This window comes from Ammodytes marinus (assembly GCF_949987685.1).
Source record: "Ammodytes marinus genome assembly, chromosome: 1".
Lineage (NCBI taxonomy): Eukaryota > Metazoa > Chordata > Actinopteri > Uranoscopiformes > Ammodytidae > Ammodytes > Ammodytes marinus.
Genome location: NC_137230.1, coordinates 634677 through 651126, shown reverse-complemented (window position 1 = coordinate 651126; position 16450 = coordinate 634677). Strand labels below are relative to the sequence as shown.

The 16450-nt window shown below is 39.8% G+C and overlaps 1 protein-coding gene across 3 annotated transcripts in view; it reads right to left on the bottom strand.

Annotated features, from left to right (window-relative positions):
• ano9b (anoctamin 9b) overlaps positions 1-16450 on the bottom strand; it is a 142358-nt gene that overhangs the window by 75703 nt on the left and 50205 nt on the right. For 2 of the 3 annotated variants that reach the window (XM_080026323.1, XM_080026324.1), the window contains exons 7-8: positions 7393-7524; positions 4510-4589 (exon numbers count right to left, since the gene is read on the bottom strand). In XM_080026323.1, coding sequence (XP_079882449.1) covers positions 4510-4589; positions 7393-7524 — 212 coding nt within the window. The remainder of the gene's footprint in view (positions 1-4509; positions 4590-7392; positions 7525-16450) is intronic. The other variant, XM_080026325.1, reaches the window with a different exon arrangement.

The window sequence follows — 16450 nt, the reverse complement described above, 5'->3', positions numbered from 1 at the left end:
ACAGACGATGTGACCTACACATGCTGTAGTTAAAGAACCATGGAGAAGAAAAGGAACAGAGGTATGATGAAGAATCTACTCATGCTAATGTAATTAAAGATATCCTAAACTGCATAGAACTCTCTGTATATTATATTTGATTGTTTCACTTAATAAGCTTATTAGGTGAACAAGCAGACTGCATTTATTCTTCTCATAAGGACTGTTTTCTTCAGTGTCATCATTGTAAATATATTCAATTTCTTCTTAAAAGCAGAAACAAGGTTTTACTCAAAGACATCTCGAAGTGCATCTTCACAATCTCACAAAAGTATTCATACCCCTTAGACCTTTCCACATGGATAAATCACACGTACATTTATTTTATTGGGATTTCATGTAATAAACCAACACAGCATTGCTTATAATTGTGATGTGATGATACATAGTTTTACATTTTTTATATTTAAATAAATAAAAAAAACTGAAAAGTGTGGCTTGTAAAATAAGTTCAAGTGGTATGAATACTTTTGCAACCCACTGTAGATCATTTGACAACAGTTAGCCAGGCCTGTGTGTTAACCATAAGCAAACCTTTACCTATTTTCTGTCACTGTGCTTTTGTGTTGCAGTTATCAAGAACTGGACGAGAAAGGACAAAGTGTTTTTGTGGAAGTGTCCTGCTCAAAGACCTACTGACTTCAAACTCTTTAAATAAAGCCTCACATATTTTCATTCAACGCTGTGTGCATGTGTATTTATGCATTTTAAAATAATTATTTTAATTATAATATAATTGAAGTGTAATAAATGATGAAGCATTTTCAAATAGTAGATACAGTATTATTGAAGAATGATGGATATTGAGTTATCTAGTAAGCTGCTTTCCCTCTCAAAGGCAGGGTTCCATAATGTGCCCTGTAGAGCAGATTCTAAGGCACAAGGGTTGAGAAACATTTGGTTCAAGGCCTTGAAGAAGCGTCCTGCACCTTGGATGCTCCAGAAGCACCTCGTTCCTGACCTGGAGAAAGTATTATTGTACAGGGACATGCACTGGTACAGCAACAATGTTTTTCATAGTAAAAGTAATTTAGTTTATGCTCCTTCAGCCAAGGTAAGCAATCACAGAATATAAGAGAGATTTGAGAGGTATAATACATTTATTGTTTACTGCACACCAATGTTACAAACTGCGACATACAATTTCAAATAGTTACTGTCGTCGTCTGGCACTCTCCACGGGAACACCTGCAAGTACAATATGTTGTTTGGGCATTTATTGTACATACACTATAAGATTAGCATATGTATTCATAAGTACCTGATCTGCATCCAAAGTATGAAAATGAGACAACCAGAGGACACTCCTGGACAACACCTTGACGACTTCCAAGTTGGAGGTCTGGTACAGTGGGCTGAGCTTCAAGATGTCTTTGAGTAAAACCTTGTTTCTGCTTTTAAGAAGAAATTGAATATATTTACAATGATGACACTGAAGAAAACAGTCCTTATGAGAAGAATAAATGCAGTCTGCTTGTTCACCTAATAAGCTTATTAAGTGAAACAATCAAATAGAATATACAGAGAGTTCTATGCAGTTTAGGATATCTTTAACTACATTAGCATGAGTAGATTCTTCATCATACCTCTGTTCCTTTTCTTCTACATGGTTCTTTAACTACTGCATGTGTAGGTCACATCGTCTGTCTTCCAGGGTCCCGGGTTGAGATGAGAGGTTCAGGCTCAATGTCGCATTAGCCCTCAACACTGGCATTCACTCTGGCACAGGCTGTCTGTAATGCTGTAATACAGAGATATTCTGTTAGGGTATAATATAATTCTTAATTCAGTGGTTATATTTTGTGTGATTGTCATCAAGGTAGCTAGCATGACCTGCTAAAAATAAACATTTGGTAGTAGGCTACTATGATAACAACGTTAGCTACGTTAGCTTCAAACACTGGGCCTAGGGCTAAATGTTAGCAACACACACAAGTGAAATACACTGTAGTAGCATAACTAAAGCTAATGAGACAATAAAATGTAATGTACAGCTAAGCTGATAAGTGACTTACATGATCGACAATCAGCACGGGGTCGGTGAAGTCTGAAGTAAAGAAAGGCAGCTCCAGCAGGCATCAGCTAGACATAGCCGCTCTGCAAAGCCAGCAGCCTTCTAGCCAAAGTTACTAAACTCTTCTTTGGAGAAATGGACGCTGCAAATGCTGGAATTTTTGGTGACTCGTTTATGATTCACCAAAAACGTGGTCCACTGCGGCAAAACAACTCCTCTGCAGTTTTAAAAATAATGCAATGAGGTTGAGCTCATTCAGTCGTGCCGTACCGTCCTCTGTCTCAGGGCATAAGCGGACCCTTGTGAGACTGCGCTCATGTGATTGGCTGAAAACGAGGAAGACATCCGATTGGCTATAGGTAGTTCCTGGTTGAAAATTTTTTGTGACACATTTGTGAAACCAGCGACGTCAGGGGAGTCTCAAAATTCCACACACAAATACAGACCAATTCACACATGAATGCAAGGAAGTTTACACATTAAAAACATTTTGTAAATTCAAATGTAACAGTTTGTATATAAATGTAACAACATCCAAACACATTTTTGATGAAAATTTAAAATCTTTTTTAAATTAATATATTTATGGATTTATATAACATTTATTTAAAACAATACACATTTGTGTGTGGATCGGAAATGTGTTTGTGAAACGTTTTTCTTATAGATGGATTTATTTTACATTTATATATGACGGTTTTCATTTGTGTGTGCATTGAAATGTATTTGTGAGAAGAGAGTCATTTATATATAAATCACAAAATACACGTGTGAATCCTTCTCTGTGCATTCATTAATATTGAAACTGATTTCATTCCATATATTGATGTTATCTGATGTTTTATTGGTTTGTACAATGTGGAATAACAGAGGATTAGTACCCTTTTTTCCGTAAGGTTCTGGGTCTGATGAGACTCTCACACCCTAACCCTCTCTCGCTCTCTCAAGAACATAAATTTGGCTTTGTCATCCCGCTTGATCACAAATCGGTTGTGTTGCATAATTTTTTAGCTCCTTCTCAAATTCGTTCCTACATTCTGCTTATAGTAATGGCGCAGCATCCAATTACCTTGCCCTTGTGGATGACAAAATGTAGAATGTAGCTTTATAGCTGATACATTTGGCCAGCTTAATCTCCAGATACAGGGGTCACTTTTTTGTGCGCCGTTGCCCACAGAGGCTAAAACTAAGTTTGATATACTGCTGTTTTTATTTTTTTTATTCTTACATAGCATACCTACTACACACACCGGCTATTTCAGCACCAGTTGCTGTCTACTAGTCAGTCTACCTGGGGACTGATTCATTAAATACATGTTTTAAAGTATGTATTTCATTCACAACATGAATCAAAGTTATATCAAAGTGGGGAATCCTAACCCATATCCCTGGCTGAGGTTTTTGAGGTACTTCAGAATCTCTCACTGGCAAGGCAGGTGTAAATGAGATAGGCCATGAGATGCTGCAGGCTTTGTACAATATTTAACTGTGAAATGGCAGACCATTGATAAAGACTGATAAATGAATACACAGAGACAAGCACAGAGAGACAGATAGGGTTGCAAAGGGGTGGAAAGTTTCCGGTAAATTACCGGAAAGTTTCCAGAAACTTTCCACGGGAACTTTCGCTCGGGAATTTTGGGAATATTCAAAATTGGAAATTATAGGAATTAACAAAATGGCGGTAATTTAAATTATTTTTTTTCATAACCAACCATAAATCTAAACTTTTAAACACTATGTTTGGTCATAGGCAGACATCCATGCAAAATAATACAATCAAAAAACATTACATTTGAACAGATTTATTTGTAAGAAGAACTTTATCAAGTTGATTATTTTATGAACAATCAATAATTTCACTGAACAACAAAAAGATGAATGTTGAGTAAATTATTACTCATCTGTCTGACCCCACCCATTCAATAAATAAAGTCAAATGTCCCCCCACCATGTGATGGAGGAATGCACAGAGCATGTAGGGGACGTGGCCTCAGTACCCCTGCAGTAGGAGGTGTGCTATGTGCAATTTGCCAAGTGTACTTGCATAAAATCTGGTTGTTTTAGTCAAGATTATGCTAAAATGTATTGTCCCCAACTATATTTAAAATCAAAGCTTAAGCCTCTGTAAACCTGGTCTAGTAAAAATCAAGTTGGGTATCTCAATAAACTTAAAAAAAAATCTGATTTGAAATTAAATGTTCATAAATATATTAAAACTTAGTTGAAAAAACTGCTTTTTACAGTCTAGAACATTTGCCTGGACTGAAATAACATAGTTAGGAGAATTTAGTGCATTAGGGCTGCTTTAAATTTAGTAAATTCCCGTTTATTCCCGTTAATTCCCAAATTTCCCGTTAATTCCCATAAATTCCCATGGAAAGTTTCCAACTTAGAAAATTCCCAGAATTGTGCAACCCTAGAGACAGACATAAAGACAACAGTTACACACTGACTTGACATTGCTGACTGGTTGGCCTGTAAACAGACCCGACCATCGAGCCCACTTCTCCTTCAGCTCTTTCTGCTTCTTCCTCTGTCAATCATGGAAAACATCAACATACAAATCATGTTTCCATCCTGCATGCAAATACATTGATCAGGTTTCTTCGGTGGCCCTGAGAACTCAACACACTGCAACATAAGAAAACACATACAACTTGACAAAACACAAGCAAATTATGAAAACATCTTCATCAAGAAAAAGTGCTGCATGCAACTACCACAACACATTAAGAAAAAGGGTTCAAAATGGATCACAGCAAAGGAAGGGTTTTCAGAGGAAACTTAAAAGTGATACACTGTCCAAACAGGGTTGTTGTTGCCACAGTTTGGGACTCATGGAGTTATTGAAGTTCTCTATTTATCAGTCATTTTTCATTAGGAGTTCCGTGTTTATATCCCCTGCTAAATGCATCCAGTTTTGACTACATCCGGTGTTCAAAATAAAGTGTTTACTTTAGGGACAATTCTTATTATATTTCATTTCATTTTCATTTAACTTTTATTTATCCTCGAGAGACCAATTGAGGGGTGACCCTCATTTTCAATGACGTCGAGTTCAAACAAATTCAAAGGAAAAACAACAATATATATATACCAACAAGCACTCATTTTAAGTGAACATTGGATAAACAAGTGAAACTGACCTTTATTTCTGAAGCTGTACTGTAAGTACTAGGGCTGTCAAGCGATTAAAAAAATGAATCTAATTAATTACAGGCTCTGTGATTAATTAATCTAAATTAATCGCATACTCATATGACACTTTTATGCCTGTTTATAAACAACTGTAGGCCGATAGGCTACCGTTTGTCTCTCTCTCTCTCTCTCTCTCTCTCTCTCTCTCTCTCTCGTAACTTCTGTCTCCTCCCCTCAGACAGGTTTCTACATGAAATATGTTTAGGAACTACTGGCGCCGAAAAAAACCCACAAAAAAACAAGCAGGCTAAATGACGCACACACACACACACACACACACACATACAAAGGAGGAAAAAAGACAGGCATATCTAGGAAGAGTGAAAGGGGAGGGTGTCAGTTTGCGTGAGACGATCGCAGCTAGCAAACAAAAGTGAGACACGGAGGAAGATTGAGAAATAGGCCTATTGTTTTGAACCTACATTGTTAATTAGGCACGCACTAAATCAATAATGCACAGACACTGCGGAGAATAACATAAGACGTATTCCTACCTTCATGCTTATTTGCCCGGAGCAGCCCATAACACATCCATAGAGCCCTCGGCCCCTTTCCCCTGCTTCTTTCTTTACTCTTTAATCCCGTGCGGGCCGTCTCCGCAAGCTACAGGTGCAGCTCCGCTATCGTCTCACCTCTTTTGCACTGGGTCAAAGGGCAATATAGAAGTGCGATTAATCTGCGTTCATTTTTTTAATCGCGTTAATTTTTCTGTCATTCATTAATCGAAATTAACAAGTTAATTTGACAGCCCTAGTAAAAACACATTACTTTATAAAATCTCACTTAGAATGAACATCCCTGCGTTCCAAATATCATACTCTTTCTTTAGTAAGTAAGTAAGTAAGCTTTATTTATATAGCGCCCTTCACAGACCAGGGTCACAAGGCGCTTCACAATACACATTTTTTATACATACACTCAAACACCGATGGCAGTAGCTGCCAAGCAAGGCGCTGTCTGAACCATCGGGAGCAATTTGGGGTTCAGTGTCTTGCCCAGGGACACTTCGACATGTGGGTAGGCGGGGAATCGAACCTCCGACCCTGCACTCCAGAGGCAGACTCCCTACCCACTTCACCACTGCCGCCCCAGTGGTGAATTATACATTCACCACTGGGGCGGCAGTTTGGATGCTTTCTATTATACATACTACATCTGATCATACAAATAATCTAGTTAGTAGGCATACACTTGGGACATACTTTTACCTATTTATTTCATCATAACATTGCGCCTCGATCTTGCCTCAACGTTTACATCCGTCACATCCCCGTTTGTACAGCGGGTGAAATAAGTATTGAACACGTCACCATTTTCCTCAGTAAATATATTTCCAAAGGTGCTATTGACTTGATATTTTACCAGATGTTGGTAACAACCCAAGTAATCCATACATACAAAGAAACTAAAACAAATAAGTTCAGAAATTAAGTTATGTGTAATAATGTGAAATGACAAAGAGAAAAAGTATTGAACACTCACTGATATTTATTTAATACTTTGTACAAAAGCCTTTTTTGGTAATGACAGCTTCAAGACGCCTCCTGTATGGAGAGATTAGTCGCATGTATTGCTCTGGTGTGATTTTGGCCCATTCTTCCACACAAACAGTCTTCAAATCTAGAAGGTTCCGTGGGCCTCTTTAATGAATCTTGATCTTCAGTTCTTTCAATAGATTTTCAGTGGGATTTAAGTCAGGTGATTGGAGCTTTATTTTCTTTTTTTGAAACCAATTGAGAGTTTCATTGGCTGTGTGTTTGGGATCATTGTCTTGATGAAATGTCCCCACTCGTTTCATCTTCATCACCCTGGTAGATGGCAGCAGATTTTGGTCAAGAATGTCTCGATAAGTTTGCCTGTACATCATGATGTTCCGAAACTCAAAACTTCACTGTTGGTATAGTGTTTTTAGGATGATGTGCAGTGCTATTTCTCCTCCAAACATGGTGTGTATTATGGCATCTAAACTATTACATTTTGCTCTCATCTGACCACACTATATTCTCCCAGTATTTCACTGGCTTTTCAAAATGTTGTGCAGCAAACTTTAAACAAGCTTCAACATGCTTTTTTTTCAGCAATGGAGTCTTGCGTGGTGAGCGTGCATACAGGCCATGGCGTAGGAGTGCATTACTTACTGTTTTCTTTGACACAACAGGACCTGCTAATTCCAGGTCTTTTTGAAGCTTTCCACAAGTGGTCCTTGGCTCTTGGGCAACTTTTCCGATCATTCTTTTCACTCCAGAAGTCAGAAATCTTGCGAGGAGCACCTGATAGAGGCACATTTATTGTGAAATGATTGTCTTTCCACTTCCGTATTATGGCCCCAACAGTGCTCACTGGAACTTACAGGACACAAGCTTTTGGCTAGGAAAGTTTGGAGGTGGATAAGGAGCAATGTGTTGATTATTAACATGACTGTGATTGGAAGCAGACAGGCAGGCAGGTAGCTCCAGCAGCAGACAACTAGACTCTAGAAATAAAGTGTATTTATAGTGTATTTTTTCCTGCAGTTTTGTAGATTTGTAGACTATTCTTGTATGCAATGTCTAAAACTAAATCAAATATTTTGGATGGTTTTTGCAACAACTGATTTCCACCGGATTGAGTTTTTTTTCCGGTCTACTCCTCTGCTGTCCTCTACAAGCCTAGTTGGTTTGACTGTTAGCTGCAAGCTAGGCAGGAGCCACTTTCTACCAGGCTGGGCAGAAGGCCCAGGCAGCAACTATTATCCATCGGGCTACACAGCTTGTCCAGGCAGCAGTCTCCATATACCAAGCTGGACAACGACGACTTTCTACCAAACTAAGCAGCAAGCCCAGGCAGTAGCCAGCTACCAACGGGCTCAGGCTCCAACAACAGCCAGATATCAACAGGCCCAAGCAGCCCAAGCATAACCCAAGCACCAGGCTTCAGTAGCAACCAGCTACTACCAGGCCCAGGCTCCAGCAGCATCCAGCTACCACCAGGCTCCAGTAGCAACCAGCTACCACCAGGCTCCAGCAGCATCCAGCTACTACCAGGCTCCAGTAGCAACCAGCTACTACCAGGCTCCAGTAGCAACCAGCTACTACCAGGCCCAGGCTCCAGCAGCATCCAGCTACCACCAGGCTCCAGTAGCATCCAGCTACCACCAGGCTCCAGTAGCAACCAGCTACTACCAGGCCCAGGCTCCAGCAGCATCCAGCTACCACCTGGCTCCAGTAGCATCCAGCTACCACCAGGCTCCAGTAGCAACCAGCTACCACCAGGCTCCAGTAGCAACCAGTAGCAATCAGCTACCACCAGGTTCCAGTAGCAACCAGCTACCACCAGGCCCAGGCTTCAGCAGTTGCCTAGATGGCAGCCAAGATGGCAGCAGCCAGCAGCACAGGGGTGTCAGGTGCTCTCTTTGCGCTTTTAATTTTTGGTGTTATTTTAAACTTTGTAGATTCGGGACAACTTTTAAACAGAAAGCTACTCTCCCGTAACATAGCAGTGCACCATGAAACAACAGTTGTAAAGCATTTTGGATACGGAAAGCATATTCTAATGCAAGCATTTGTAAACACCGCCACCGTTCGGGATCAACACAAGCAAAGTTATGCAGTCCGGGGCAAACGCCAAAGTGACAGTCTCATCATCATTACACTATACTTGTTGCTATCTGGTGATGTGCACCCATGCCCAGGCCCGACTTCCCAAGGTGCCAGCAGCGAGGGCATGAAGAAAAAGCATCACAAAATGAACTTTTTCAAAACTGTCACTCACTCTCGAATGATTTGGGATTCACAACATAAACCCAGCGGTATCTTTGGAGGGCATATTAACATCCGTAGTCTCACACCGAAGGCTGAACAAATGCATCATCTTCTTAGTAATTCCAACTTGGATTTTTTAGGCCTGTCTGAATCGTGGTTGCATAACAACTCTCCTTCTGCTGCATTGCATGTACCAGGCTATAATATCTTTAGACGAGACAGATCGAAGGGAAGAGGGGGTGGGGTCATGATTTATATCAAAGACCACATCAACTGTCATCAAATATGCTGGCCTTTTGACCATGAGTTGGAGTGTATTGGACTGAATATAGTGCTTTCATCTGAAATGTCTTTTGTGCTCATTGTTGTGTATCGTCCACCTTCCTCTAATAATGATTTTTATATCACATTTAAAAAGCTACTTAAAGCATGTGATTTTAAAACCGAGGTAATACTACTTGGCGATCTAAATTGTAACTGGTTAGATAAAACTAATAGGAAACCCCTTAAACAGATTACAGATAGTCTGGATTTTACACAATTGTTGGAAGGTCCAACTAGAATAACTGCATCTTCCCAGACACAAATAGACTTAATATTTAGTAACAAGCCTGAAAGAGTTGTTAAGACATTTAATTTTATTACTGGACTGTCCGACCATAATCTGACATTAATGTCCAGAAAACTAACAATGAAACGTTTTCATCATTCTAATAAACCTATAGAGCAACTCAGGATTCCAAAAAATGAAATGGCTAATTTCCAAAGAGCAGTGCAGCAGACTGATTGGAAACATTTACTTACTGGAAGCAATACAGAAGCAGATAGCAAAATGTTATCTGCCAAGTTACATAGTCTAGTTAAGGAGTTTACTAAAAAGGTCAAAGGAAAGAAACAAATCAATGCACTTCCCTGGCTCAATAATGAAATATTCACCTTGATGAAGGAAAGAGACTCTGCATTGAAAAGATCATTGAAGACCAAATTAAATATTGACAGACATAGGTTCACTTCACTACGTAATAAAGTAATCAAAGTCATCAGAAAGGCCAAAGCAAATTTTTTCATAACAATTATCAATGAGGCAAAGGGTAACACAAAGCTGATCTGGGAACAGATTAAGAATGTAATGGGAATTAGTCACAGGCCTAGGAAGCAGTTAGAGCTGAATCTGAATGGTAAATTAATGCAAGATCCAGCACAACTAGCTGTAGCTTTTAATGAATATTTTATTAATTCTGTGGCTGAAATTGCACAGAATTTTCCTTCAACAACTGCAATAATTCTAGAAGTAGATGAAAGCAAGCCTTCTTTCAGTATTCAACCTATTTCTGAACTTAAAACTCAAGCTATAATTAATTCTATTAAGGTCTCAACAGCGAAGGATATGTATGGTATGGATTCTAAAATGCTTAAAACTCTGCAAGAACACCTAGCCTACCCCATCACACAAACTATCAACCAGTCAGTACGACAGGGGATATTCCCAACAACCTGGAAGACCGCAATTGTTACTCCTATATTCAAGTCAGACGACCCTCAGAACATATGTAACTACCGACCAATCAGTATTTTACCTATAATTTCCAAGGTTGCTGAGAAATGTGTATCAGAGCAGCTTGTTTCTTTTTTAAATAATGGTCCATTTACTCTTCATCCCATGCAGTTTGGCTTCAGGGCCCACCACTCTGCGGAAACAGCTAACTGTTTTTTCTTAGAGGAGGTCCGAGCAATGGTCGACAAGGGAGGTGTTGTTGGGGCTGTGTTTTTAGACCTTCGTAAAGCTTTCGACACAGTCAACCATCAGGTCCTTATTGCCAAACTGTCTGCTTTTAACTTCTCACCTTTAACACTCAAATGGATTGAGTCATATTTAACTGGTAGAAGTCAACATGTTTTTGTGAACAATCAACGTTCACCAGCTCTTAATTTATGCACTGGGGTACCACAAGGATCGATACTTGGCCCGCTTTTGTTCAGTCTGTATATTAATGATCTGCCGTTGGTTTGCCCTGATATCAAAATACAAATGTATGCAGACGACACTGTAGTATATGTGCATGCCAAAACAAAAGATCTGGCTGCTGCTAAACTGACCACAGCTATGGACCAGATCACTAATTGGCTAAACCATTCCTGCCTCCAACTTAATGTTAATAAAACCGTAGGAATGTTTTTTACCAAAAGACAATGTAACATCGTGTCGAACATAACAATATCAGGTCAAAACATAAGTATTGTGCCACAATTTAAGTATCTGGGCATTATCATTGATTCTACTCTTTCTTTTATAGCACACATTAAGAAGGTGTGCAACAGGGTCAAGTTTAGCTTAGCCAATTTTAAATATATTAGAAATTCCCTAACTTTTAATGTTGCCAAACTTTACATGGATGCCATGATTATGTCACATCTTACATACTGTATGACAAGCTGGGGACAAACTAACAGTTTGTCATTGAAGCCATTAGCAACTCTTTACAAGAGAACACTCAAAGTGTTGGACCAGAAGCCTAACAGCTCACATCATTGTACTATATTAAATAACCGTAAACTGCTGAGCTGGGAAGATGTAATCAAATATAAAAACATCTGCCTGGTTTTCAAAATTCTGCATAACACCGCTCCTCCTCCTTTAAAATCATTCATAATCCAACGTAACAGCAGCAATCAGATCACCAGAAGCACCACACGGGGTGACCTTCTAATCCCATTTAGAAAAAGCACATTTGGTCAACAATCATTTTCTGTTAGGGCAATACAAAATTGGAATTCACTGCCTACCACTATCAATGAAATACATACATATTCCACCTTTACAGCACATCTTAAAACATGGCTGTCCGACAACTATAACTGCACACATTAATTTCTGTCAGACGTGATGTGTGTGTTTGATGTGTCATTGTTGCTGCCGCTCCATCTCTGCTACCTGCCTGCATGTTCTGCCCTATGTACTTTCAATGTGATCTTTGTGGCCTATTTTCCCTTGTCTCCTGTGTGTTTGTGTTGTTGTTGCATGAACTGCCTTGATATCTTTGCCATCATCTGTGCTTGCCTGTTTGTTCTTGCTCCAACTGTGTGCAATATGTTTGTTTGTCTTTTTCCCCTTCTTGCTCAGGCCTGCTGTAATTATAAATGTAATGTATTTTTTTAATTTTTTTACTGTTATGTATTGTAGGTTGCCTACTGACAACTGGCCGGGGACTACAGCTGGAAATTAGCCAAATAGGCTAAAGCTGCTCCTTCTCAAAGGGGACTGTCCACGAAACTATAAACAAATAAACTAAACTAAACCAAAGCTTAGAAATGAGCCTGTAACCCCTGCCATCTTAATGTTTTGCAACAATTAGGTTGCAAAGGTCTTGAGACAGCTCTTTGCTTTTACCCATCATGAGATGTGTCTTGTGTGACACCTTGGAAATGATACCTTTTTGTAGGCCATCAGCTGGGACTGAACCAGCTGATATTATTTGCACTGAAAAGGGGCTGGATTGCTTTTTAATTACTGATAGACTTCAATTGTTGTCTTGGCTTTCCATGCCTTTTTGCACCTCCCTTTTTTAATGTGTTCAATACTTTTTCCCTGTGTCTTTCACATTATTACATATAACTTAATTTGTGAACGTATTTGTTTTGGTTTCTTTGTATGAATGGGTTACTTGGGTTGTTACCAACAGCTGGTGAGCATTTCAAATCAATAGCCCCTTTGGAAATATATGTAGGGGAGAACGGGGTAAGTAGGCACACTTTTTACTCTAGTGAGAATTGCTCATCACCAAAACATCTGTCAATAGCCATTCCTACATTAAATTGAAGCTTAAGGTGTGGCTAGAAATGTGTGTCTCTCTTTTTTTCCAACTTATTGTAATGAAGAAGTAATTTACCATCAAAGACACTCTGACACATTGTGACAACCAACCCCATCAAGGGGTCGGTTGTCACACACTATGGGGTTGTTTGTCACAATGTTATCTTAATGGGAAAAATCTTAAAAAGAAGGCAAGGAGGCAGAACCAAATTTGAATGTTTAATTGCATTGTCAAGTTGACAAATAGGCCTACATAACGTTCTGTAGCCTTGGCAGCTGGTCTAGTTTGGGATGCACTGGGTTATTTTGATTTTGTTGCCCTTTTTTCTTTTGCTTGCTAGCTGCCTTTTCCTGCTCTATTCTTTCCTTCTCTGGGGTGTCGGTGAGGATACAGCTTGACAATTTATTTCGTTATTGGGTTCCTTTTCTGGGTGCAGCCTTGAGATAACATGTGACAACCAACCCCCCCAAAAATTTGACGACCAACCCCAACTTGAATTTCTTGCTAGCATCAAGGCCAACAACCATCTGACAACTAATTAGCTTGCTAACCACAATCTAAACTATAGTTTACCCTTCACACTTTCTGAGGGTAACAAGTGTTTTGTTATAAACCCATTGTGTAAAAGCCTAGAAGAAAAATACTGAGAAGCAAAATATTTTGAATTTGACATGAAAAACACAAAACATCCTCTCACCTGAAATGCAGCTGTCTTCCTCCAAGGAAGTCTATGTATGTGACCTCTGATCCCAATTCTGGACCTTTTTTATATCAACATTTCAGAGCTAGCGCGCTCTGGTGGCGAGATATAACGAATGTGACATCCAACCCATGTGACAAATTACCCCGTTCTCCCCTACTGAGGAAAATGGTGACGTGTTCAATACTTATTTCACCCGCTGTATGTGGAGGCTCTGTCGATGTGACGTCACTTCCAGTGTGCACTGGATTGTGGGTCTGAATCGCCCAAATAGCATCCTGTTTTAAACACAAAAAATCTTGTCCGGATGTAGTAGACATCCGAGTATGTCCTAAATCTTTTTTCTACCATACTAAATAGTAGATAGTATGGGTAATGGAACGCAGGGACAGTTGCACTCAGGACAACAACTGTGACATTTACGTAGAGTTGTGATCTACTTGCAGCAGTCTTTCTTAATGAGTTGTATTGTGGTCTTTGCCACGCTTTTCCTGATTGCTGCGCATGTGTTAGCAAAATGACGAAGATATTTTCAGAATTTTCCTGTGTATTGTCTATTTGCATGCATTTCCTTAAAGAGAACCTATGATACTTTTCGACTTTTATGACCTATAAACGTTGTTATAATGATTTATAGTCATGTTTAAACATACTAGAGTATCAAGTAATTACGTACATGCATTTCAACGTATTCCCTGCTGACCGTCTGGGGTGGCTGTGCAGAGCACTAAAAACTAAGGCAGCCGATCGAGCCGAACTTGTTCAAATTTCCGGGATGTGTGAGTCACGCAGGGATCGTTTCTGTCATGTTTCCATATATGGTAATGCTGCAGCCTGCTACTCAGGCAAGCTCCCAGGTTGCTATATATAGCAGAGGGTGACATCACTAGTCCAGTGCTCGCTTAGCTCAGCCGGTAGGGAGTTCGTTTATGAAACAATAGACCCGAGTTTGCGTCCCGACCTGGGCTGTTTCTTTGCAGACTAGACATTTAGAATTTTTTCACTATATTTTATCAAAGTAGGCCTACAGGTTCCTATCAGTGTCATAAACCTTTTTGTATTATTTGTGTGCCACTGTCACCTGCCATTTATACTAATAATAGTACCTTGCAAAGCATAAAATTGTCATAAAATCTACTACACCAAATACCATTGCTGTAGTACGCTAACTGCTAGATGCACCGGCAAAAGGAGGGGCGAGGGGGAGCACGACTTCCCTTCGCAAGGTAACCAATCACAACGGAGTTGGGTTTGCAGGAAGGGGGGAGGGGGCGGAGATGGCAGAAGCAAAGTGTTTACAGGGTCTGCTGGATCGCCAAAATAAGAGAAAGAGCTTCCCGAAAATCTACATAGTTTTTTGTGATGTGATTCGTGTCAGGTTGCTCTATAGCAGTTTTTAACAAGAAATTAAGACCAGAAAAGTAGTATAATAGGATCTCTTTAAATTAAGTTAAGTTAAGTTTCTTTATTAGTCTTTATTTACACAAGGCAAGTTGCAATGCGTTGAGCTCTCAGGGCCACCGTAGGTTAAACATGAACATCACAACATCTGGGTGAAGTATATTTCTACTCAGAGGAAACAATACATCTATGGAAGCTACCTCATGAGCCTCATTTAGCAACCGTGCGTAGACCAAAAAAGTGGGTGTACGCACATTTCCAAGCAAACCTCTGCATTTATCAATTTGGACATGAGCGTAGGGTACGCTCAAATCCCACGCCAGCTCTCACATCGTGTATGCAAGTTAGAAAACAGCATGGACTTGCAGTACTCGCTGTGCCTTGTAGCCGATGACTTTGTCGGAAAATTGTTAGTAGATAATACAAATGCAGTGTTTGCTCAGACCGAGATAAACATATTAATCACTTGAAAATGTGCAGCTTATGGTGTGCAACTGAGTAGGAGCGCTGATTCAATAGTGTGCACACGGGTCACTTAGGAGCGCTGCATGGGACTGCAAAAGGGCAGTTGTGTCCGACTTGGGGCAGCTGGGGGGACTCTGCAGCACGGGGGCTGCATTCATTCATCGCTTCTAAAATGTTAGCCACAGTATTAAATATGTAGGCAATGCTAGTAGTACGCTGCTCTTTATGATAAAAATACACTGCACAACATTCAGCTTAACAATTTATTTATTTGACGCATTTTTGAGATTTTAGTGAGCGATTTATTTCCACCATTAACCGGCACGTTTCGGCTTGTTTTTCCGATCCGGGACCTCGGCAGTAATGGTCTAGTATCGGTGGTGGAGCAGGACGGTGGGCGCTCTCACAGCTGGTGGTTACCTGGCCCTGTGGAAGTTAATACGGGCCGGTTTGCACACCTGTCATAGGCTACAGTAAATCGCAAAATGTGTTATTTTTAGTTTTTAAAACGCTTGAGAGTAGTGGTATCTGAAAGGGCCATTAGGGGAGAACGGGGTAAGTAGGCACACTTTTTACTCTTCTGAGAATTGCTCATCACCTAAACATCTTTCGATAGTCATTCCTACATTACATTGAAGCTTAAAGTGTTGGCTTGAAATGTGTACCCCTCGCTTTTTCTATCGTATTGTAATAAAGAAGAAATGAATCATCAAAGACACCCTAACACGTTGTGACAATCAACCCCATCGTTGTCATACACTATGGGGTTGTTTGTCACAATGTTATCTTAATGGGAATAATCTTGAAAAGAAGGAAAGAAAGTAGAACTTAATTTGAAAATGCAATTGCATTGTCAAGTTGACAAATAGGCCTATATAACTTACTGTAGCCTTGGCAGCTTGTCTAGTTTGGGATGCACTGGGTTGTTTTGATTTTGTTGCCCTTTTTTCCTTTGCATGCTAGCTGCCTTTTCCTGCTCTATTCTTTCCTTCTCTGGGGTGTCAGTGAGGATACAGCTTGACAATTTATTTTGTTATCGGGTTCCTTTTCTGGCTGTAGCCTTTGGATAACTTGTGAC